Source organism: Tachyglossus aculeatus, chromosome 10 (genome assembly GCF_015852505.1).
Source record: "Tachyglossus aculeatus isolate mTacAcu1 chromosome 10, mTacAcu1.pri, whole genome shotgun sequence".
NCBI lineage: Eukaryota > Metazoa > Chordata > Mammalia > Monotremata > Tachyglossidae > Tachyglossus > Tachyglossus aculeatus.
In genome coordinates, this window is record NC_052075.1 from 19926377 (window position 1) to 19949214 (window position 22838).

Here is a 22838-nt window from a genome sequence, read left to right on the forward strand (position 1 = left end):
GTTTGAAGAGCTTGTAATCTGTCAGTAGTTGAAGGAATGGATGACCATTTATTGAAGCTGCTAAAGTAAGACTGAACTGTTGAAAATGAGAGGATGGAGTGTTTTTTTCATACCAAAAAAATCAACTCAAATTTAGGAAACCATTAGCTGATTCCCCAGCTCCAGGGACAATTCTAGCTGGATGGGGCATATGTGTTCATTAATAAATGAGGGTCTTTTAGTTGAGTAGCAAGTTGTGGGGGACAGGAGTCTTGAGGAGAAGGCTAACCCCCCGTCCCCCTTCAGACTGACAGCCGTTTCCATTCTTTCTCTGGACTCACAGATCATCTTCAAAACGAGGACGATGACTGCCAGGCTATCTACCCTCCAGGCTGGGTGGCGGGGGTCGGGGGGGAGGAGAAATCAAAATTTTAAGTGAAGGATGTAGCGCATTTGGGTGTCATTCAAATTCAAGTTCATTAATCAGGCTTATGTCATGGATCCTCTGGGTATAGTTGAGCTGAAATGCCTAAAAAAATAAAACAAGTTTAACAGAGTTCCTGTAAACTCGCTGTCATTAATAGTTGAACTTATAAAAATACCAAGCTGGTGACTTTAAAGGTTAGGGAGAAGGAAGGAGAAGGGACAAACACTTGTGGAGAGCACTTTCTGTCAAAGAGATCTCTACTCACATTTTTGTATTTGTGGATTTTCCAGGTCAGTAACCCCCACCCATTCCTTGCCCTGCCCCTACTGTTATCCCCAGTGGAAAGAGCAAGGAAGACCTGGGTTCTAATTACGACCCCGCCACTTGTCTGCTGTGTAACCTTAGGCCAATCACTTAACTTCTCTGTTTTGGGGGGTTTTTTAATGGTATTTGTTAAGTGCTTACTATCTGCCAGACCTTGTACTAAGTACTGGAGTAGATACAGGCTAATCAGGTGGAATACAGTCTCTGCCCCACATAGAGCTCACAGTCTTAACCCCCATTTTCCATATGAGGTAAATGAGACCCAGAGAAGTTAAGTGACTTGCCCAAGGTCACACAGCACCAAACGAAAGAGCCAGGATTAGCACCCAGGTCCGTGCTCTGCTTCTCTGTGCCTCAGTTCCCTCATCTGCAAAATGGAGAGTCAATACCTGTTCTCCCTCTTACTTAGACCGTGAGTCCCATTTGGGAACTGATTATCTTGTATCTCCCCCAGCACTTAGTATAGAACTTGGCACATAGTAAGCACTTAACAAATATCTCAATTATTATGACTATTACTTTTCTCAGCTTGTTGCTTTTGAGTTTTCCCTCCCCAAATCCTGAACTTCCCCACCTTTCCCCTGCCTCCCCAATTCCCACCTGCCACCGGTCCCTGCTCTGGTCCCCGACCTGTTCTGGATTAACAACATGGTTGTGTGGTTGTTTTAGGAATGATGCTGCCACCCTTTCCAGTCTCTGCCTCACCTTTATTGAATTTTACTGTATGGTACGTCTACCAACTCTGTTTCATTGTACTCTCCCAAGTGCTTAGTACAATGCTGCAAATGCAGTAAACAATAGGAAAAGCAGCATGGTCTAGTGGATAGAGCACCAGTCTGGAAGTCAAAAAGACCTGGGTTCTAATCCCAGGTCCGCCACTTTTCTGCTGTGTGACCTTGGGCAAGTCACTTCAATTCTCTGTGCCTCAGTTACTTTATCTATAAAATGGGGATTAAGACTGTGAGCCCCAGGTGGGACAGGGACTGTGTCCACCTGATTAGCTTGTATCTACCCCAGTGCTTGACACATCGTAAGCACTTAACAAATACTATCATTATTATTATAAATATGATTAATTTATTGATGGATTGGTTGAGAGGGAGGGGACAATCTGACACATAAATCTCACACTTCATTTGGGGGAGTCAGTCTGTCAACTGTGTTTACTGGGCACTTACTGTGTGCAGAACACTGTACTAAGTGCTTGGAAGAGTACACTAGAACAGACACATCTCTGTCCACCGAGGTGTGAAGTCTTGGAAGGCAGACCATGATTCGAAACGCTTAGTACAGTGCTTTGTACATGGTAAGCACTCAGTAAATACGATTGATTGAATGAATGAATCTGCAGTGGCATAATAATAGTAATGGTGGTATTTGTTAAGTGCTTACTATGTGCAAAGCACTGTTCTAAGTTCTGGTGGGGGGATACAAAGGTGATCAGATTGTCCCACATTTTCCATTTTACAGATGAGGTAACTGAGGCACAGAGAAGTTAAGTGGCTTGCCCAAGTTCACACAGCTGACAAGTGGAGGAGCTGGTATTCGAACCCATGACCTCTGACTCCCAAGCCCGCGCTCTTTCCACTGAGCCATGCTGCAGTTGGGAGGGCCAGTGGACACGTAGCAGGATGCAACTTCACTGGACTTGGGAATTATCTTTATTTCTCTTCACTGACTCCTATCCCTCAAGCGCCCTTTCGGAGAAACCTTTCGACTACCTCACGGATTGTGGAAAAGCTCCCCAGCAGACCTACCCTCACAACTTAGGTGTCAGCCTCGAATGTGTGGCAAGTGGAAGATGCAGTCCCTTCTCGTTCAGACATAGATTTTTCCATCACTTGCCCCCACCCTCTTACTTGCCACTGAAGACGTTAAGTGGCTTGCCCAAGGTCACACAGCAGACAAGTGACTGCGCCAGGATTAGAAGTCACGTCCTCTGCCTTCCAAGTCTGTGTTCTTTCCACTTAGCCATGGATAGTTGGAGGAGCACCCCAGGCCCACAGCCCCAGCCCAGCCCAGGGGAAGGGTGGAGGATGCCATGGTTGCCCCTTAGGCCTTTGTACATGGCTTGGTGGGCACTCTGTGGGTGACAAGAGGGGCTTGGATCAAGACTGGCAGGGATTGACCCACTCTGTGGCCTCCATATCTCCTCTAATCCCCCTCCCACCTCCGAGGCCCAGGAAAGGTGACTTCTTAATCCCCAGCATGGCCAAGTGGAAAGAGCCCGGGCCTGAGAGATGGAGGTCCTAGGCTCTAATCCCAGCCCCGTCACTTGTCTGCTATGTGACCTCGGGAAAGTTGTTTAACTTCCCTGGACCTCAATTACCCCATATGTAAAGTGGGGATTAAATAATAATAATGGTATTTGTTAAGTGCTATTTATGTGCCAGCCACTGCACTAAGAATAAAAATGATGGTATTTCTTAAGCACTTACTATGTGCCAAGCAGAGAATTGGGGTAGATTCAAGATAATTGTATTAGACATGGTCCCTGTCCTGCATGGGTCTCACAGTTTTAATCCCCATTTTACAGATGAGAAAATGGAGACAGAGAGAAATAAAATGACTTGCCCAGGGTCACCCAGCAAACAAGTAGCAAAGCTGGGATTAGAACCCAGGTCCTCTGACTCCTAAATCGAGGCTCGTCCCACTGGGCCATGCTGCTTTTCCCCCCTACTTAGATTGTGAGCCCTTATGGGGGAACTGTTTCCAACCTGGTTAACATATATCTTACCCCAGCTCATAAGTAAGCACTTAAGTGCCATCATCATCATTATTATTATTATTAGTGGTATTATCTAGTCTCTCTGCTGACTCGTGGCAAGCCACTGTACCTGAGCTGTCTCCCCACATGCCTGTTTCCATGTTGGGGAATACCAGCTGGCCTCAGGAAGTAGGTAGTATGGTGGATGCACCCACGAAACACTCCTCCTCTGAGGAGCTCTCCAGCCATCAGAGAACCACCCAATATTCACCCAAGGACAACCCTTAGTTTGGTCAAACTGTGTAAAAGTTCATGAGGATTTGGGGGAGGCATACAGTCGGGGAGTAGCCTCTGTTTTCCAAATAGATTCTCCACGTGGACGGTTGTTATCCCATTGAATGCTGCTCACTCAGCAGGATTCAAGGTCATTTGGTTTGGCCCGAATTTATTTCTGTGTGAGCAAGTTGCGGACACACTAGGCCAAGGGGCACGAGAACATTTGCAAACAAATTCTGAATGACTGCTTTGGGAAAGGTTTGAGGGGCATGGAATTGTGGGGAGGAAGGAGAGGGAGGAAGGAGAGGGAGGCAGGGAGGGCTGGATGTACTATTCCTATTTAAGAAGAGCCAGCATCATTTAGTGAAGAAATTGCCCTCTTGCAAATTCTATGTATCTTGGAATTGACCTGCTTTGTTCCTGAAATTTTCCTACTGATAGTAATCCTGCGGTGGGGATCAGAGAGATTACATCTACATATAAAGGCACGAAAGCCTTAGGGACTCCCTGCTTTGTTAGGCATTTTCACTTCTGAGTTGAGAACCAGCAGTCCTAGAGTATAAGGAGTTGTTTTCTTTTGAGCAGTAAAGCAAGATTGGGGAGGGAGTGGATGTGCCAGGCTCTGTACTAAGCGCTGGGATAGATACCAGATGAACAGTTTAGACACAGGCTCTCTCCCATATAGGGCTCACAGTCTTAATCCCCATTTTATATATGAGGATACTGAGGTCCAGAAAAGTTGAGTCACTCACCCAAGGTCACACTGCAGACAAATCTCAGAACTTGGATTAGAACCCAGGTCCTCTGACTCCTAGATAGGTGGATGGATGCATGAAGTGAATGGATGAAGTGGATGGATAAGGGAGCAAAAGAAGGCCCACAACTCAGTTCATCAATCGGTAGTATTCGTTGAGTGCCTACTGGGTGCACAGTATGTATGAAGTGCTCGGGGGAATATTATTGAGTTAATGGGCAGGATCTCTACCCTCAAGTGGCTTTACAGACTTACGGCCCATTTAATAATAATAATGGTATTTGTTAAGTGTTTACTATGTGCCAAACACCGTTCTAAGCACTGGGATAGTTACAAGGTAGTGAGGTTGTCCCGTTTGGGGCTCACAGTCTTAATCCCCATTTTACAGCTTAGGTAACTGAGGCCCAGAGAAGTTAAGTGGCTTGCCTAAGGTCACACAGCAGACAAGTTGTGGAGCCAGGATAAGAACCCGTGTCCTCTGACTCCCAAGCCCGTGCTCTTTCCACTAAGCCACTGTTCTGTTCTTCTTTCCCTATCCAGGCCCTCCCAGGATCTCAGATAAGGTGATCCACCGGCAGTCAGTGAGGCTGGGGAGAACCATTAAGCTGTTGTGCCCCGTGGAAGGGGACCCCCCACCCCTGACCGTGTGGATGAAGGACGGCAGGACCATCCACAGTGGCTGGACCAGGTTTCGTGTCCTGCAGCAGGGCTTGAAGATCAAGGAGGTGGAGAGCGAGGACGCGGGCACTTACATCTGCAAAGCCACCAATGGCTTCGGCAGCGCCAATGTGAACTACACCCTGATCGTGATTGGTGAGTGGTCCGGCCTCCACGGGGGGTTGAGGGAAGAAAGTCCACCTGGGTACCTCTGCTCCTCCCCTGACTGCTGCTTTCAAGGGTCCTCAGTGGGGAGCAATGGTGTTTTGTGCCGGACGCAATCTGGGAGCCAGGAAGCTCAAGGGGAGGTTAGAAAGGCTTCGAGGTGGCGGATCACCTCAGAGGGAGGACATTGAGCACCATTCCAGAGATCTCTTTGGAGTAATCAGAGACATCCCAGGCATGATGGATTGCATCCGGGTGTATGACCCCGTGTGGAAGCCAGGGACTGGGGTTATGGATCAGCAGCGTCCCTTTTCCCTCCAGGAGGAAGTCGTGGCCCTCAGGCCTGGGGTTCAGCTGTGGCCTTGGGAGGGGCCCTTGATTCAAGAAGAGTTCATTCATTCATTCATTCATTCAATCGTATTTATTGAGCGCTTACTGTGTGTAGAGCACTCTACTAAGTGCTTGGGAAGTAGAAGTTGGCAACATATAGAGACGATCCCTATCCAACAATGGGCTCGTCTGCTCAATTCTAGCCAAAAGTTTTGGCCTGGAAGTTGCTCACCCAGAGGGACGTCTGGTTGGGTCATCACGGTGGGTCAGTTCATCTTCCCCAGAATGACTTGCCCTGGAACTGAAACCAGGCTGAGAGACACAAACCAGTTTGGGGAAGGTGTGATTCTCCTTCCTCACCTCCTTCCAGCCTCCCACTCCTCTGCCATTGAATTCTCCCATCCCTCCTGGTGGCCTGTTGGTAGGTGGGATGAGGCGGCTAACTTTCAGGGACTGGGGAGGGTCTCGGAGGATCGATTATTGTCCATTAGGGGACACACAACCTCTCAGGAAGCAAGGTAAATCAGTGGCTCTCAGAGTTAGCTACAGAGGCTCAGAACCAAAGTGGCACAAGTGAGTGATTCTGAAGAACAGGAGGCCACTGAAGAGGATAGGTGACCAAGGATGACAGCTCTGCCATCAAGCCAAGCATCTGGGGGAGTTTCCACACCTGCTATGGCATTAAACCTGTACCCCTTAAGCACTTTGATTTTCTCCCCATCCCCACAGCACTCGTGTCCATATCCATCTGTAATTCATTTTAATGTCTGCTAGATTATATGGTCCTGGTGGCCAGGGAGCGTGTCTACCAAGTCTATTGTATTGATCTCTCCCAAATGCTTAGTACAGTGCTCTGCACACAGTAAGTGCTCAGTAAATACCATTGATCGATTAGACTGTAGACTAGATGGCTAGATTAGACTGCTAGACTCAAAGCTTGTTATGGGCAGGGAACATGTCTGTCAGTCAGTCATATTTATTGAATGTTTACTGAGTGCAGAGTACTGTAACAATATAACAATATAACAGATATATTCCCACAATGAGCTTACAGTCTAGAGGGGGATACAGACATTAATATAAATAAATAAATTACAGCTATGTACATAAGTGCTGTGGGGCTGGGAGGGGGGATGAATAAAAGGAGCAAGTCAGAGAGACACAAAGGGAGTTGAAGGAAAGGAAAAGAGGGCTTAGCCAGGGAAGACCATTTGGAGGAGATGTGCCTTCAATAAGGCTTTGAAGGAGGGGAGAGTCATTGTCTGTTGGATGTGAGAAAGGAGAAAATTCCAGTGCAGAGCCAGGATGTGGGCAAGAGATCGGCAGTGAGATAGATGAAATTGAGGTACACTGAGGTTAGCATTAAAGGAGCAAAATGTGCAGGCTGGGTTGTAGTAGGAGAGTAGCGAGGTGAGTTAGGAGGGGGCAAGGGGATTGATTGTGTGCTTTAAAGACAATGGTGAGAAGTTTCTGGTTGATGCAAAGGTGAATAGGCAACCACTGGAATTTCTTGAAGAATGGGGAAACAAGGCATGAGCATCTACCCACTCTGTCGTTTTGTACCCCTCCAAGGACTTAGTACGGGGCTCTACATGCAGTAAACTCCAGATAAATATCATTGATCTATTGACAGACTAGGGGAGACAAGTAGGGATGATGGAGACTGGAGGAACCAGGTGGTCCTGAGTGTTGGGCTGGGATCCGGGATGGTCAGCCAGGAAGGGGGAGCTGAGAACTGAGAGAACAAAATGGGGGTTTAGTGGGGAGAGAAGGGAGCTGCTCTTCCTCAGTGGGGTCAGGAGGAATGGAAGGAAGAAAGCTTGTTGTGGGCAGAGAATGTGTCTTTTATATTGTTCGATTGAATTCTCCTAAGCTCTTAGAACAGTTCTCTGTACCCAGTAAGGGCTCAATATGATTGACTGACTGATTGTTAGCCTCCCTCTTGCTCCATCCTGGTTCTAGGGCACAGGCCTGGGAGTCAGAAGGTCATGGGTTCTAATCCTGGCTTCACCATTTGTCTGCTGAGTGACCTTGGGCAAGGCACTTCACTTCTCTGTGTTTCAGTTATCTCACCTGTAAAGTGGGGATTGAGACGGTGAGCCCCACATAGGACAGGGATAGTGTCCAACTTGATTTACTCATTTCCACTCCAATGCTTAGTACAGTGCCTGACACATTATTACTATTATTCTTATTCTGGGTTCCGGTCCTGCAGGAGCAGTAAAATTGCTGACAGAGAGTCTGCTATGCCTTCCCAAAGAGGGGCTGTAGCAGAATGCTGGGCACATTCTCCCACTGCTTCTGTTCTCAGCGAATCCCCGGGGAGAGGTCACAAGACACTTTGAAGCAGAAGCAGCACAGCCTAGTGAATAAAGCATGAGCTGGGGAGTCAGAAGGACCTGGGTTCTAATCCTGCCTCTGCCACATGTCTGCTGGGTGACCTTGGACAGGTAACATCACTTCTCTCTGCCTCAGTTCTCTCATCTGTAAAATTGGGATTAAGACTGTGAGCCCCAAATAGGACATGGACTGTGTCCAACCCAATTAGCTTGTATCTACCCCAGTACTTGGTACAGTGCTTGGCACATAGTAAAAGCTTAACAAATACCATTAAAAAAAAAAGCCCTTGCAAAGTCACATCCATCCATCTGACAGAAAGATCTGTGCTGGACAGGAGCAGTGCGGACTTTGTAAAAATAACAGAAATCCATAAGGGTAGGGGTCGTTGTCTACTTTTACTCTCCTGTACTCTCCCAAACTCTTAGTAAAGTGCTCTGCACACAGTGAGCGCTTCAAAAATCAATTCAATGATTAATTGATGGGGGTGTACCACACAGGCCGGGTCCCGTAGGGCCTCAGGTGGGAGGGTTAGGTTCAGCCTCAACAGGATTCTGGGCTGGAAAGTCGGAAACCCAGGGCAAACTTCTCTCCCAGAAATGAGCCAAGGGCGCTTCCTGGATTTACTGGTTCAGGAAAGGGTCGATTGGTCTCTTTCCAAGAGCATCACAGAGAAGCAAAAAGGCAGACAGGACTCCGGCTAGACTTTCAGACTGTCGACGAGCCCTTGTGATTTTGCTTGGGGGCCCCAGGAACAACCACCCTGACAGTCCAGCTGTCGGAGAGCCTGAGCTCTCACCTCCTCACCCTGGTCTGCCCAGCCACCCCCAGCTGGGTAGGGCCTTTTTTGACTCAGGGGATATGCCACTGCCGCTTATGGTTGTCACTACACTGAAGCCAAACACAGCGCTCTCCCTCCGTTCCTCTCCTCCCTTCAAATAAGAGCTGGGAATTGGGAACTCTAGGGACCCTCTGCTGGGATCCACCCCACCCTCCACCCCCTTGGAGGGATGGACTGACCACTTGAGGCTTTAAAGCACCTGGTAGATACCGTGGCCCTCACTTAATGGGGGTGTGTGTGGTGTGTGTGTGTGTGTGTGTGTGTGTGTGTGTGTGTGTGTGTGTGTGTGTGTGTAACGTCTACCTATAGATCTTTTCAGCTTTTCTTCTTTTCAGATAAGCAGCGTGGCTCAGTGGAAAGAGCACGGGCTTTGGAGTCAGAGGTCATGGGTTCAAATCTTGGCTCTGCCAATTTTCGGCTGGGTGACTTTGGGAAAGTCACTTAAGTTCTCTGGGCCTGAGTTACCTCATCTGTAAAATGGGGATTAAGACTCTGAGCCCCTGTGGGACAACCTGATCACCTTGTAATCTTCCCAGTGCTTAGAACAATGCTGTGCACATAGTACACGTTTAATAAATGCCATTATTATGATTATCACCATCATACCGCCCAAAGCAGCCTCTTCTATTAAAGCCATAACCTTTCCACCCCCTGCGCGCGCGCGCACACACACACACACACACACACACACACAAGCTCTCGCTCTCTCTCTTTCTCCCTCTCCCTCTCCCCTTCTGAACGGGCACCCGACTGCTTAAACAGATCCTGAGAAGCTAGCCAGTGAAGGCCAATAAACAGTCGATGTTAAAAATGACAATTTCTGCTCATCGCCTGAGCTTAATGGGTTTTGTAGCTCACTGCAACAATGGGGAAGGCAATTACAGTGTAGACAGATTTACAAACCTGGGAGAGGGCACTCATCTTGAATCAGCAGTAGCACTCCGGCCACCAGTGATGTGCCTTATCCGGAGATTAACTTGTGGACCATCAAAACTCAAGGTTGTAATAGTGGAGGCAGGGAGGGAGGGAGGTAAAGAAGGAAAGATTTCGCCACGTGTCTTGGGGAAATCAGAGAAAGCCAAGCTTTGGGCCATGGGGCTGAAGGAGGTCATTACAAACATCCCTTTTGGGAAGATGCTTGTCGGGGACACACGTGAAGCCCAGTTCCGTGGTGGAGGGGAGAGCCTGGGCTTGGGAGACAGAAGCCCTGCCATGGCGTAGTGGATACAGCATGAGCTTGGAAGTCAGAGGATCCCAGGTTCTAATCCCAGTTCCACCACTTGTCTGCTATGTGACCTTGGACAAGTCACTTCACTTCTCTGGGCCTCAGTTCACATCTTTAAAATGGGGATTGTGACTGTGAGCCTCACGTGGGACAGGGACTGTGTCTAACCCAATTTGCTTTTATCCACCCCAGTGCTTAGTACAGTGCTCGGCATATAGTAAGTGCTTAACAAATACCCTATTTTTATTTTAAATTTTAATCCCATCTCTGTCATTCGGCTGCTATGAAGCCTAGGGCAAGTCACTTAACTTCCTTGTGTCTCAATGTCCTCCTCTGTAAAATGGGAGATTAAATACCCATTCCCCCTCCCCCTTTCTCCTCCCTTCTTCTGTTTCCTTGTACTCTTCCAAGTACAGTGCTCTGCACATAGTAGGAGCTCAATAAATACCAATCATCTATTGTTTGATTGATTCGTCTCCTCCTCCTCCTTCCTTCTTCTCCCTTCTCTTTCATTCCTCCTGCCCTCAACTGTCTCCGAATGAGAGTGAGTTTCTCATCCTCCCTTGCCCTTTCAGGCATTCTTTTAAGGTCAGGCATTCTTCAAAACAACATCAACATTCAGTTGTAGGAGGAGGCCTTCTCTCTGAGCTCTCTTACCCTCTTTCAGCCTTCCTTGCCCCGTGGAAGCTCTGTCTTACTCAGATCAGCAGCAGTTAGGGAGAAGTATAGGAGAATACCACCTCTTTTCCAGAGATAGGGTCACACAGGTCAGGAAGAAAAACCACCCAGGACATCTCAACCCCTTTGCCTGCAGAAACCTGTTTCATTCTGGGATAAACTGCAAAGTGACTCAGGTGTCCAATTGCCCAAAGATCATTTAGCAGTGCTCGGAGTTTTATCTTTTCCAACCACCATCACCTGCCAAGGGAGCTGGGAGTTTAGTTTTTTCACAACTTGTTCACGGTCGGCTCTATTTAATGTCAAGCACGTGTGGAAAAACTTTACATCCAAAGACTTAGTCGCCTTCTTTTATTTTATGGTTAGCATAAGTAGCTCAGAAAACCCATCAAGCATCTGTTTATCCTAGCAAGTTTCAGGCTGGATTTTTCAGGCTAGAGAATCACAGGCAGAAAAAGTAGAAGGCACAAAATACGATTTGCCTTAACTGTTCCGCACTGAAGCCATCGATCTGCATCTCAGGAAACACACAGGGTTCAAGGCCAAGAACCTGTTTTTGCACAGTCAGTTTCCTGCTTCCTTGGAGAAGGACAACAAGCCGTTAAAATAATGACGATAGTGGTATTTATTAAGTGCTTTCTATGTGCCCAGCTCTGTACTAAACATTAGGGTAGATATAAGATAATCAGGTCCCTCATGGGGCTCACAGTCAAAGTAAGAGGGAGAACAGGTATTGAATCCCCATTTTGCAGATGAGGGAACTGAGGCACAGAGAAATTAAGTGATTTGCCCAAGGTCACACAGCAGGTACGTGGTGGAGCTGGGAGTGGAAGGCAGGTTCCCTGATTCCCAGGCCGGTGCTGTTTCTGCTAGTCCACCCGGTTTCCCCAAATATTTTTGGAGACTCAAGTGAAGGGTACTCAATTCTCTCTGCTCCCCCTATAAATGCCTATCAAGGACCATTCATACTAGAGATGAGGATAAATAATGAGTCAATGTAATAAAATAGAAAGCAGGTGGGAGCAGTTTCAAGCAACTGAAAAGCGTTTAGCATTTAATAAACATAGCTGTTGACTTGAGATGTAGCCTTACAAACCACTTGGAGAACTTTTCTTGAAATTTTTATGTCCTGGTGTCAGTGGGAGCAGTACCTTAAGCGTGAAAGGGACTCTTATGACAGTGAATGTGCGTATTTTCTATTCCTTCCATTCTCATTTGTGATGTTTGACCAGAGTGACTTGGATTTAATTGGATAAGATGACTGGAAACTCAGAATTGTTATTCACATAGATTGCAATCATGTACGTTTCCCATTTTCAATCTCATTTTATCAAAGAAGATGGGTGGAATCAAGTATGTTTGGGGAAGATTGTGCATTATCTTGCGATCTCAGTGATAAATATTAAGCTCAGGGGGAAAGATGAAAATCAACTTTTATTAGCTTTTATTAGGAGTCCTGACATCCTGGTAATAACAAAGAACTTTCTTTTAACGGAAATTAATGTTTTGTAACAATTTTTCTTTCAACCTATATGCATTGCTATATTTCTTCATGAACACCAGATATGATTCACTAACAAGATCCTTTCTTAACTTAAGTGCTTTCATTAACATATCAGGAGGACTGTTTGCATTGAAAGGGAAGCATAGGGACTAGTAATAGTAAGAGAAGGAAGAGGAGGAGGAGGATGTGGAGCAGGAGGAGGAGGAAGAGGAGGAGGAGGAGAAAGAGGAGCAGAAAGAGGAAGAGGAAGAGAAGGAGGAGGGGGAGTAAGGGGAAGAGGAGGGGGAGGAGAAAGAGGAAGAGTAGGAGTAGTAGTAGTACTAATAGGAGGAGGAGCCAGAGGAGGAGGAATAGCTTGGGCACTGTGGCAGTAGTGGTAGTAGTAGTAGTAGTAGTAGTAGTAGTAGTAGTAGTAGTAGTGGTAATCCTATCATTTAATAAGCACGGACTGTGTGCGGAGTACTGTACTAAGCTCTGGGAAAGATTACACAGTTTGGGGTTAGACACAGTCATATATATTCTGCCTTGCACATATTTATATGTAGTGGGACACCTTCATAGACATTGAAAGACCTGGGTCTCGGGTCAAATTTAACACTGTTGCAAGGGCAGCCTTCTGAATCGTAGGATTGTCATTTATGATGAACATATGTATGAACATATTAATAAATAGGAACCATATGGTGTGTTATGGGATACACTTCTAAAGCTTAGAGTAAAGTCATTTCCCTTCCAAGTGCTACCCTGGGGTAAATTCACCCCTCTCTCACCGTCAGTATTTGTGAGAAATGCACATCGATGCCAAATGGAGTTGTCAAGGACTACCAGAGAAAACATATGCATATGGAACAACTCTGGGCCTCAGTTACTTCACCTATAAAATGGGGATTAAGACGGTGAGCCCCGTGAGGAACAGGGACTGTATCTGACCCAACTACTTTGTATCTGCCCCAGCGCTTAGACAAGTGCTTGGCACAGAGTAAACACTTAATAAATACCACAATTATTATTATTGTGATTACATTAGACCAATATGGGAAGCTCCCCTTCTTGATTGTAAGCGCCTTGTTCATTCATTCAATCACATTTATGGAGCATTTACTGTGAGCAGAGCATTGTAATAAGTGCTTGAGAGAGTCGCGTCGCTTAATGGAAAGAGCATGGACTTGGGAGTCAGAAGTCATGGGTTCTAATCCCTGCTCCGCTACTTATCAGCTGTGTGACTTTGGGCAAGTCACTTCACTTCTCTGTGCCTCAGTTCTCTCATCTGTAAAATGGGGATTAAGTCTATGAGCCCCACGGGGGACAACCTGATTACCTCATATCTGCCCAAGTGCTTAGAACAGTGCTATGTGCTGTGTTGGCACACAGTAAGCACTTAACAAATACCATTATTACAATCCAGCAATAAACAGACACGTTCCCTGCCCGCAATGACCTTACAAGTTTAGAGAGAGATTGTGGGCAGGGATCAAGTCCATTTTCCCCAAAAGGCTAATGGTGAGAAACAAGAGTCATTTGTGGTGGTGTTTCAGATTGAAATAGGAGAGCAGCAGGCTGAAGATGTAGAAATGAATAATCTCGGGCAGTCAGTTCAAGCCGATTGGACTCCAAAAGGCTGGTCGGGGCCGAGTCGCTGTCCTGCTTCTCTCTCCTGATTGTTCCATCAGGTGGATTTTGCTGCTGCTCAAACACTTCTTTCTCCAGTCTTTACCCTGTATGCCTATTCCATTGTCTCCTCTCTCCGGAACTTCTGGAAAGAAGGGATTCTAATGGTTAAAGCAGCGGCCTAGTGGAAAGAGCACGGGCCCAGGAGTCAGAGGACCTGCATTCTGCCACTTACCTGGTGCGTGACCTAAGGCAAGTCACTTCACTCCTCTGTGCCTCAGTTTCCTTATCTGTAAATCAGGGACTCCATACCTGTTCTCCCTCCTGCCGAGACTGTGAACTCCATGTGGGACAGGGACAGGGACAGTGCCCGCCCTGATTATCTCGATTCAACTGCAGCAGTTAGTACAGTTCCAAGGCACATAGTAAACACTTTACAAATATTCATTCAATCGTATTACATTCACTCGTATTTATTGAGTGCTTTCTGTGTGCAGAGCATGGGCCCGGGAGTCAGAAGATCATGGGTTCTAATCTCAGCTCTGCCACTTGTGTGCTCTGTGATCCTGGGAAAGTCACTTCATTTCTCTGTACCTCAGTTACCTCACCTGTAAAATGGAGATCGAGACTGTGAGCCCCACAAGGGACAGGGACTGTGTCCAACCCAATTTGCTTATATCCACCCCAGCTCTTAGTACAGTACCTGGCACATGGTAAGTGCTTAACAAATGCCATCATTATAATTATTATAATTATTATTCATTATTATCATTACTGCAGGGCAAAGATATGCCTTCAAAAAGTGGCCCAAACTGAAAGCCATCCCACCATTCCCACTGAGTGGGAAGTGGAGAGAGGCAGAAGTGACAGGAAAGCCTGCAGTTTGCTTCCATTTATCTCTACTCCTCCCACGTCCAAGCCATGGCATAAGTGCCATAACACAATACCTTGCCTATGTGCTTCCTGCCCTGCCCCCTCATTTTTTACGAGGGCTTGCTTTGTAATGTTTTATTAGTTTCATTTGATCTTGTAACATGCTTTGCAGTTGGCCTATCAATACATCATGTGGAGGCCAACAAAAGGCCCCACTGTTTCGAGAAGCAGGAACCTAGAAGCCAAGTTTGGAAGGTGACAACACCTGTTCACAATTTAAAGGAAATGAAAAGATTTTTTTTCCATGGATTTAAGCATGAAATTCATACATATATGTATATAGAATCCCCCTCCACACCCCACCTTCTCTGGAGACGTCTGAAAACCATCATCGCAGCCAGGGTAAACTCAAGGCCTGCAGGAAATATGGAGGCATTCAGGCCACAATCCTTTGCAGATGCGAGGGAGTGCGGATTTCATGAGCGGTTCCCTCCGCTGGGATTCTTGTTTCAGAATGAAAGCCGTCCACCACGTCAACCCCCGCCTGTCGTTCAAAGCAGTTTGGGTCAGGCCCGTTAAGAGCTGGCCTTCTGTGAACACATATTTAATAGAATTTGTCCTTTTTCTGACACACCAGTGTGGAGTACCTTTGACCTGAGACATTTATGGCTTGTTTGTTTTAGAAAGGATCCCTTTATGGGAAGCCTCTTTTTTTTTAGACAAGGTTGTTCCCAGATGGAACCTGGAGAAGATGCCCTCTTGCTAATTAAGCCTCACTTTTATCCTATGTACCTGATAAAGCCAGTAATATGGTCAGTAATTGGTATCATTAAGGAGACTTCCTCCCCATTAACCTCTCTTAAATAGGAAGGAGCAGTGAGATACTTGCAAATGGCAAATATTGCATAATGAAGAAAATGCTGGCTACTAGCGTCCCAAGAGGATATTAAATGTGGCACCCATTTTCCCAAAGGAGTAGATTCTATAAATGAGGGTGCTCTCAGAGGCACTGCCCAATCGATTAATCAATCAGTGATAATTGAGTGTTTACTGTGGGCAGAGCACTGTACTAAATGCTTGGGAGAGCATGATTCAGTTAGACACAATCCTTGTCCTCAGTGAGCTTGCAGTCTAGAGGAGAGGACAGATGATAAAATACATTACAGATAGGGCAAGTGGAAAAGTAAAAGGATAGCTCCAGTCTAAAGTTCCCCCAATCTGCCAATGAAAAAGCATATTGTCCAGGGAAAGTGGGCTGTTGCTGGAGGAGCCGATTTTTTCATCTTAATTCAATCAATCAATTAATCAACCAATCAATGGTATTTATTAAAGCGCTTACTGTGTGCAGACACTGCTCTTAAGTCTTGGGAAAGCTCAGTATGCTAGACTTGGTAGATGTAATCCTTGTCTGCAAGGAGCTTCCAGTCTGTTCTGCTTTCTCATCTTTCCCATGATCCTTTTGGGATGTAGGTGTTTGAAGCGCAACATTTTTGAGTTCCCAGTAAGGGAAAGAGCAAAATATGTGTTGCGTTCCCTGGAAGAGTTTAGCCGTGCTCTGTTGCTTCTTGTGGGTCTCATGGGAACTCAGATTCTCCTCAGAAGCTCAAGCCGTGTACATGAAATACTTCTGGCAATAAATCTAGGGGCAAGGGGAAGAAAAGACGCGTTAACCCTAGGAGCACCAAAATCTACCTTCCTTTTAAAAGCTACTCATTAAAAACATTAAGGACACGACCATCCATCGGCAGGTGAGAATTTGTGGAGAGGTCACTTTCTGCGGAGCTCCAGGCCTTCTGATTGGGCACAGTCCTTTGATTCTGAGTGGAGAATGCTTCCCCCACCACCCTGGCGACGATGACAGATTTATGTATTTTCACACCCGGAGGCTGCTGTATCTGAGAAGTGCTGCCAGATTCCAGTGGGGCTGTGGACGCAGTCGATTTTTCTGGTGTCAGAGGCGGGACCCCGAGAGGGCAAGGCTCATCCAGAGGCCTCGTGGAAGTAGCTACGGCCCCACCCCTGTGGACACCGTGAGCCCCATCTTGGAGCCGCCCTCTCTCCTCTAAGACTGGCTTCCTCAGGATCTGGGGTCTCTCTGCTATTCCAAACAGCGGGAGAAGGGAAATCTAAATCTCCAGCAGCCAGAGAAAGCGGCGGCCTTGATTTCACAGGGGGGTAAGTTATTATTTTGGTATTTGTTAAGCGCTTACTATGTACTATTCTGTGCACTATTCTAAGATAGGTATGAGCTAATCGGGTTGGACCAGTCCCCGTCCCACATGGTGCTCGATCTAAGTCGGAGGGGGAACAGATATTGAATCCTCATTTTAGAGAGGAGGAAACTGAGGCCCAGAGAAGTGAAGTGACTTGCCCAAGGTGACACAGCCAGCAAGTGGCGAAGCTGGGATTAGAACCCGGCCTGCTGACTCCTAAGCCTGTGAGCCATCTATTAGGCCATGCTAGTTCTCTGGAGTGCCAATAGCAAAATCGATTGATTAGTAAGTGATTGGATACTAGAGGAAACCCCTGGGAGAAGCCACAGAAAGGCAAGACTCAGTCCTTGCCCACTAGAAGCTTCCACTCCAGTGGGAGCCTCAGAAATTCGAGAACAAAGAGGGGGATGATGAGATGATGAGTGATGATAATAATGATGACGAGGATGATGTTGATGATGATGACCATGACAATGTTGATGACAGTGGCATCTCCTCCGAAGTTTCCTGATGGATGATGAATGAGTGGTGCTGGGGCAAGATGGGAATGAAGGCAATGGGGAAGCAGAGGCAAAGACTGGTGTTCCAGAAGGAATAGCTCAGCAGCTTCTGACTTCAAAAAGGGAATGGTGGAAGACATTGGTGGGGAGGAACTGCTAGGCCATACACCACTTTAGTAGGCAGCTGCTGTTTCTCTCTTTACCAAAGTTGGCCTGAAGAGATGGATATTTTGTGTGTGGTTGAGAGGGAGAAAGATGGAGAGAAAAGAGGGAGAGAGATTTCTGAGACAGCTTTAGAGTTGTCTCACTCCGACACACACACAATCTCTCTCTCTCTCTCTCTCTCTCTCTCTCTCTCTCTTTCTCTCTCTCTCTCTCATCATGGAGTATTAGCACATCTCCTCCAAGATACCTTCTCTGATTAAGCCCTCATTTCCTCTTCACCTACTGCCTTCTTTGTCTCCCTGATTTGCTCTGTTTATTCACATAGCCCCACAGCACTTATGTATATATCCATAATGCATTTATTTGCATTAATGTCTGTCTCCCTCTCTAGATTGTAAGCTCATTGTGGGCAGATAACATGTCTGTAAGCTCTGTTGTACTGTACTCTCCAAGAAGCAGTATGGCTGGAGAAGCAGCATGGCTTAGTGGAAAGAGTCCAGGCTTGGGAGTCAGAGGACATGGGTTCTAATCCTGGCTCTGCCACTTTTCTGCTGTGTGACTTTGGGCAAGCCACTTAACTTCTCTGTGCCTCAATTAACTCATCTGTAAAATGGGGATTAAGAGTGTGAGCCCCACATGATACAACCTGATTACCTTGTATTTACTCTAGTGCTTTGAACAGTGCTATTATTATTATTGTGCATTATTATTATTATATTTTAGTTTAATGTGCTGCATACAGTAAGCACTCGACAAATACAATTGATTAGTATAGTACCTGGCACATAGTAAGCAGTTAACAAGTACTATTAAAAAAAAGGAGAATGACTTGTCTTTGATAGCACACTTTGTTTTTCCTTCTCCTTAGCTTCCCTAAACGAGTTTGAGTTTGGGAAAGACACTCTTTACCCCTTCCTCTCTCCCACACAAGCATCTCCTTGTTCGATTATCACTTCTATTTCAGCAGAAACAAATGGCACTTTTCATTTTTAAAAAAATTATGGTACTCGATAAGCACTTACTATGTGCTTGGACTGTTGTAAGCTCTGGCATAGATAAAAAGCAATCAGGTTGGACACAGTCCATGTCCCACATGAGGCTCACAGTCTTAATCCCCATTTTACCACTGAGTTGACTGAAGCTCAATCAATCAATCAATCAATTAATCAATCGTATTTATTGAGCACTTACTGTGTGCAGAGCACTGTACTAAGCACTTAGGAAGTACAAGTTGGCAACATATAGAGATGGTCTCTACTCAACAGTGGGCTCACAGTCTAGAAGGGGGAGACAGAGAACAAAACAAAACATATTAATAAAATAAAATAAATAGAATAAATATGTACAAGTAAAATAAATAAATAGAATAATAAATATGTGCAAACATATATACATATATATAGGTGCTGTGGGGAAGGGAAGGAGGTAAGGAGGGGAGGATAGACAGGGGGAGGAGGGGGAGAGGAAGGAGGGGGCTCAGTCTGGGAAGGCCTCCTGGAGGAGGTGAGCTCTCAGTAGGGCCTTGAAGGGAGGAAGAGAGCTAGCTAGCAAGCCCAGAGAAGTGAAGTGACTTGCCCAATGTCACAGAGCAGACAGGTGGCAGAGACGGGATTAGAACTCAGGTCCTTCTGATTCCCAAGCTTTTGCTCTATCCACTAGGCCATGCTAATTTTCCTTTTCTTGAAGATAATAATAATGGTATTCGTTAAGCGCTTACTATGTGCAAAGCACTGTTCTAAGCGCTTGGGGGATACAAAGTAATCAGGTTGTCCCACGTGAGGCTCACAATCTTAATCCCCATTTTACAGATGAGGGAACTGAGGCTCAGAGAAGTTAAGTGTCTTGCCCAAGGTCACAAAGCTGACAAGTGGCAGAGCGGGGATTCGAACCCATGACCTCTGACTCCCAAGCCCTTGATTTTTCCACTGAGCCATGCTGCTTGTGGAATAGTTGGGTTCCTTTCACAAGGGAGAGTCCCAGCTGCTCCTCCTCACTAGCCCAAACAGGCAAGTTGGCAAGGGTGGGACAAACAGGGGAAAATCTGTCAGGGGTGTCTCTTGTGGCGCCATAAATTCTGGGCTTGGGACCCCCAAGGGACTTGCCCCTGCCTTGACATATGAGGCGTGTGAAACTCACACCTGCTTTACCAGAAGGAAGTGTTCAGCTGCCCCTGCCAGGCCTATGATTTGTGGGTCAGCTTATTTATTTGGATTCCCTCTATTTCTTATCTGCCTCCCCGTCTCTAAGCCACAAATCCTGAGGAGGGCTTTGATAAGACTTTGAGGGAAGGGATGGATGGAGGGTGGGTGGGGAAGAAGCAACAGGCAGGTTGTTTCCCCTGCTGGGTTCTGAGAGGTTCTCTGCTCCCAGCTGCCTTTATGGGGGACACCGGCTCTGTCCTTACCTCCCTCGAGACTCTTAATGCTCAACGGGGAGCATGGAGGTCACCAACTGTTTTGATAGAGGCGTCGCCATTGTTTCATCTCCTTTCAGAAGGCGATGTCCGGCTCCTGGCCTACATCTGCCAGGCTCCCACGCAGGAAGTTGGAATCAATCAACCAACAGATTGTATTTACTAAGCGCTTACTGTGTGCCGAGCACTGTACTAAGCTCTTGGGAGAGTCCAATTCAACAGAGTTGGTAGGCACATAGAAGTGGCGAGGCTTAATGGATAGATCATGGGCTTGGGAGTTGGAAAGACCTGGCTTCTGATCCCATCTCTGCCACATGTTTGCTTTGTGACCTTGGGCAAGTCACTTTACTGCTCTGTGCCTCAACTTCCTCAACTGTAAAATGGGGATGAAACACCTGTTCTCCTTCCTACTTAGACTGCGAGCCCTGCGTGAGACAGGGACTGTGTCCAATCTGATGGTGCTGGACACATAGTAAGTTCTTAACAAATGCCATAATTATTATCAGTCAATCATATTTATTTATTGCATGCTTATTGTGTGCAGGGCACCATACAGAGAAAACAATATAACAGAGTTGGTAGACGTGTTCCCTGCACACAATGAGCTTTAAAGTCTAGAGGAAACTTCTTCTCTGGAGAGCATTAAAAAGCTTTCATATTTCCAAGATAATGTTTATCAGGAATATCAAATTCATTCTTGCACTGGACTGAATAAGAACACCCATAAATTTACTCTATCGGGCTACACCTGGGGACTCCCTCACTGTCATCAGCATCTTTCTAGACACAGTATTGCTCCCTACTTTATAACATGGGCCTCACTTGGAAAAACCCTCTGCATATTTCTAAAAATAAAATGTCAAATTGTTAGCAGCATAATCACATTTGATTGACCCAACAAAAAGGAGCCAGCTTGGTGTTTTAGGTTTAATTCTGTCCAGAGGCAAGGGGATGGATGAGATGACCTTTTGAGGATCATCTCTGCCCAGTGATTTGCTGTGTCTTTGCCTTTTGGGATAGCTGAGCTGTTCTACTGACACAAACCTCATGCTGCTGCTCCTTTCATCCTAGAGAAGCAGTGGTGATCCCTGCCTGCCTTGATTCTCTTTATGCTGGTTGGGAGCTGGGTCTCTTCACAGAGCACTGTGGGCTGAAAAAGCAGGGCTCCATTACAGTTATGAGTTGAAGTTCAGCTTAGAGCTGCATCGGGGAGAAAGATTCGGTCAGGTCAGACACTTTTCCTAGTGGTTACAGTATGGGCCTGAGAGTCGAGGACCTGGGTTCTAGCCCCCGCTCCACCCCTTATCTGATGGGTGATCTTGGGCAAGTCACTTCACTTCTCTGGGCCTCAACTGTAAAATTAGTAATTAGCAGTTATCATACTTGTTAAGCTCTTACTATGTGCCAAGCACTGTTTTAAGTGCCGGGGTAGATACAAGATGAGCAGGTTGGACACATTCCCTGTTCCCAGTGGGGCTCACAGTCTAAGTAAGGAGGAGTAGGATTTAATCCCCATTTCACAGATGGGGTAATTGAAGTGAAGTGACTTGCCTAAGGTCATATGGCAGCGGACGTGTGGCAGAGATGGGATTAGAACCCAGGGCCTCTGATTTTCAGGTCAGGTCTCAGGCTTTTCATTAGGCCATGCAACTGCTTTAATGGGGATTAAGACTGTGAATCCCACACCGACTGGATCCAAAACTGATTAGATTGTATCTACCCCAGCTCTTAGTACAGTGCCTGGTTCATACTAAGTGCTTAACAAATATAATAAAAAAGGAAAAAGTGCCTAAGTGCTAAGGAACAGGCTCAAGTGACCTCCCCACTTTCTTTTTTTTAACCTTCAGGAGCTTGGCCACAGGGTAGAGTCTCCCCAGTAGCCTCTCGGCTAGCCATCCATCAGGAGTCCGTTCACATTCACAGTAACCTCAGAGTTCATCCCAGTCTTCCCAAAACACCACACAGAAGCCCAGAAACGAGCAAGAAACACTTGTCTTCCAGAGAGACGTCTCTCTTTCCCAATAGATGCTCCTCCCATCAACCCTCCCCCCCCACCCCAGGTTTGTTTTTTTTTTACAAAGATATTAAAACATTTCATATCGAAAGAGCATCTTCCTACTGGCAGAGAATGGGATTTAGAACAAGTCTGGCAGTTTGATTTACAAACCAGCCCGGGACTCTTCAGGCTGCCTGCACATACCAGAGGGGGACAATTAAAGTCCACATCTGGAATTCATTGGTGGAACAGATCTTAAGTAAACATTAAATGAAGGTCCATTTCCTTAGCGTTGGATTTCCTCTGGCTACCACTCCTCATCTGGTGTCATCCTGTCAGATAGAATTGATGATAGTAACAGAGCGAGATGGGAAAGTAACGAGCCAGCTTTGTTGACTCCGGCTTTCAACAGAAGGAGAAAAAAAAGAACCCTTGGGCACTAAAATTGAGCCTGTCTATGGCATGGAGGTGCCATCTGCTATCAATCAATCATATTTACAGAGTGCCTACTGTGTGCAGAGCACTGTACTAAGTGCTTGGGAGAGTAATAATAATAATAATTATGGTGTTTGTTAGGCACTTACCAAGTGCCAGGCACTGTACTAAGTTCTGGGTGGATACAAGCAAATCGGGCTGGACACAGTCCCTGTCCCCTATGGGACTCGCGGTCTAAATCCCCATTTTACAGATGACGTAAGTGAGGCACAGAGAAGGGAAGTGACTTGCCCAAGATTGCACAGCAGACAAGTGGCATAGGTGGATTAGAAGCCCTGATATTCTGACTCCCAAGCCCGAGTTTGATCACTATGCCATGCGGCTTCTCATGTAGCAGAGTTGGTAGACACATTCCCTGTCCACGGCAAGCT

The 22838-nt window shown here is 46.3% G+C and overlaps 1 protein-coding gene across 1 annotated transcript in view; it reads left to right on the forward strand.

The window, feature by feature from the left end:
- Positions 1–22838, forward strand: part of FGFRL1 (fibroblast growth factor receptor like 1) — a 238093-nt gene that overhangs the window by 120584 nt on the left and 94671 nt on the right. Inside the window, 1 exon segment of the mRNA XM_038753283.1 lies at positions 5008–5280. Within this exon segment, the coding sequence (XP_038609211.1) occupies positions 5008–5280 (273 nt within the window).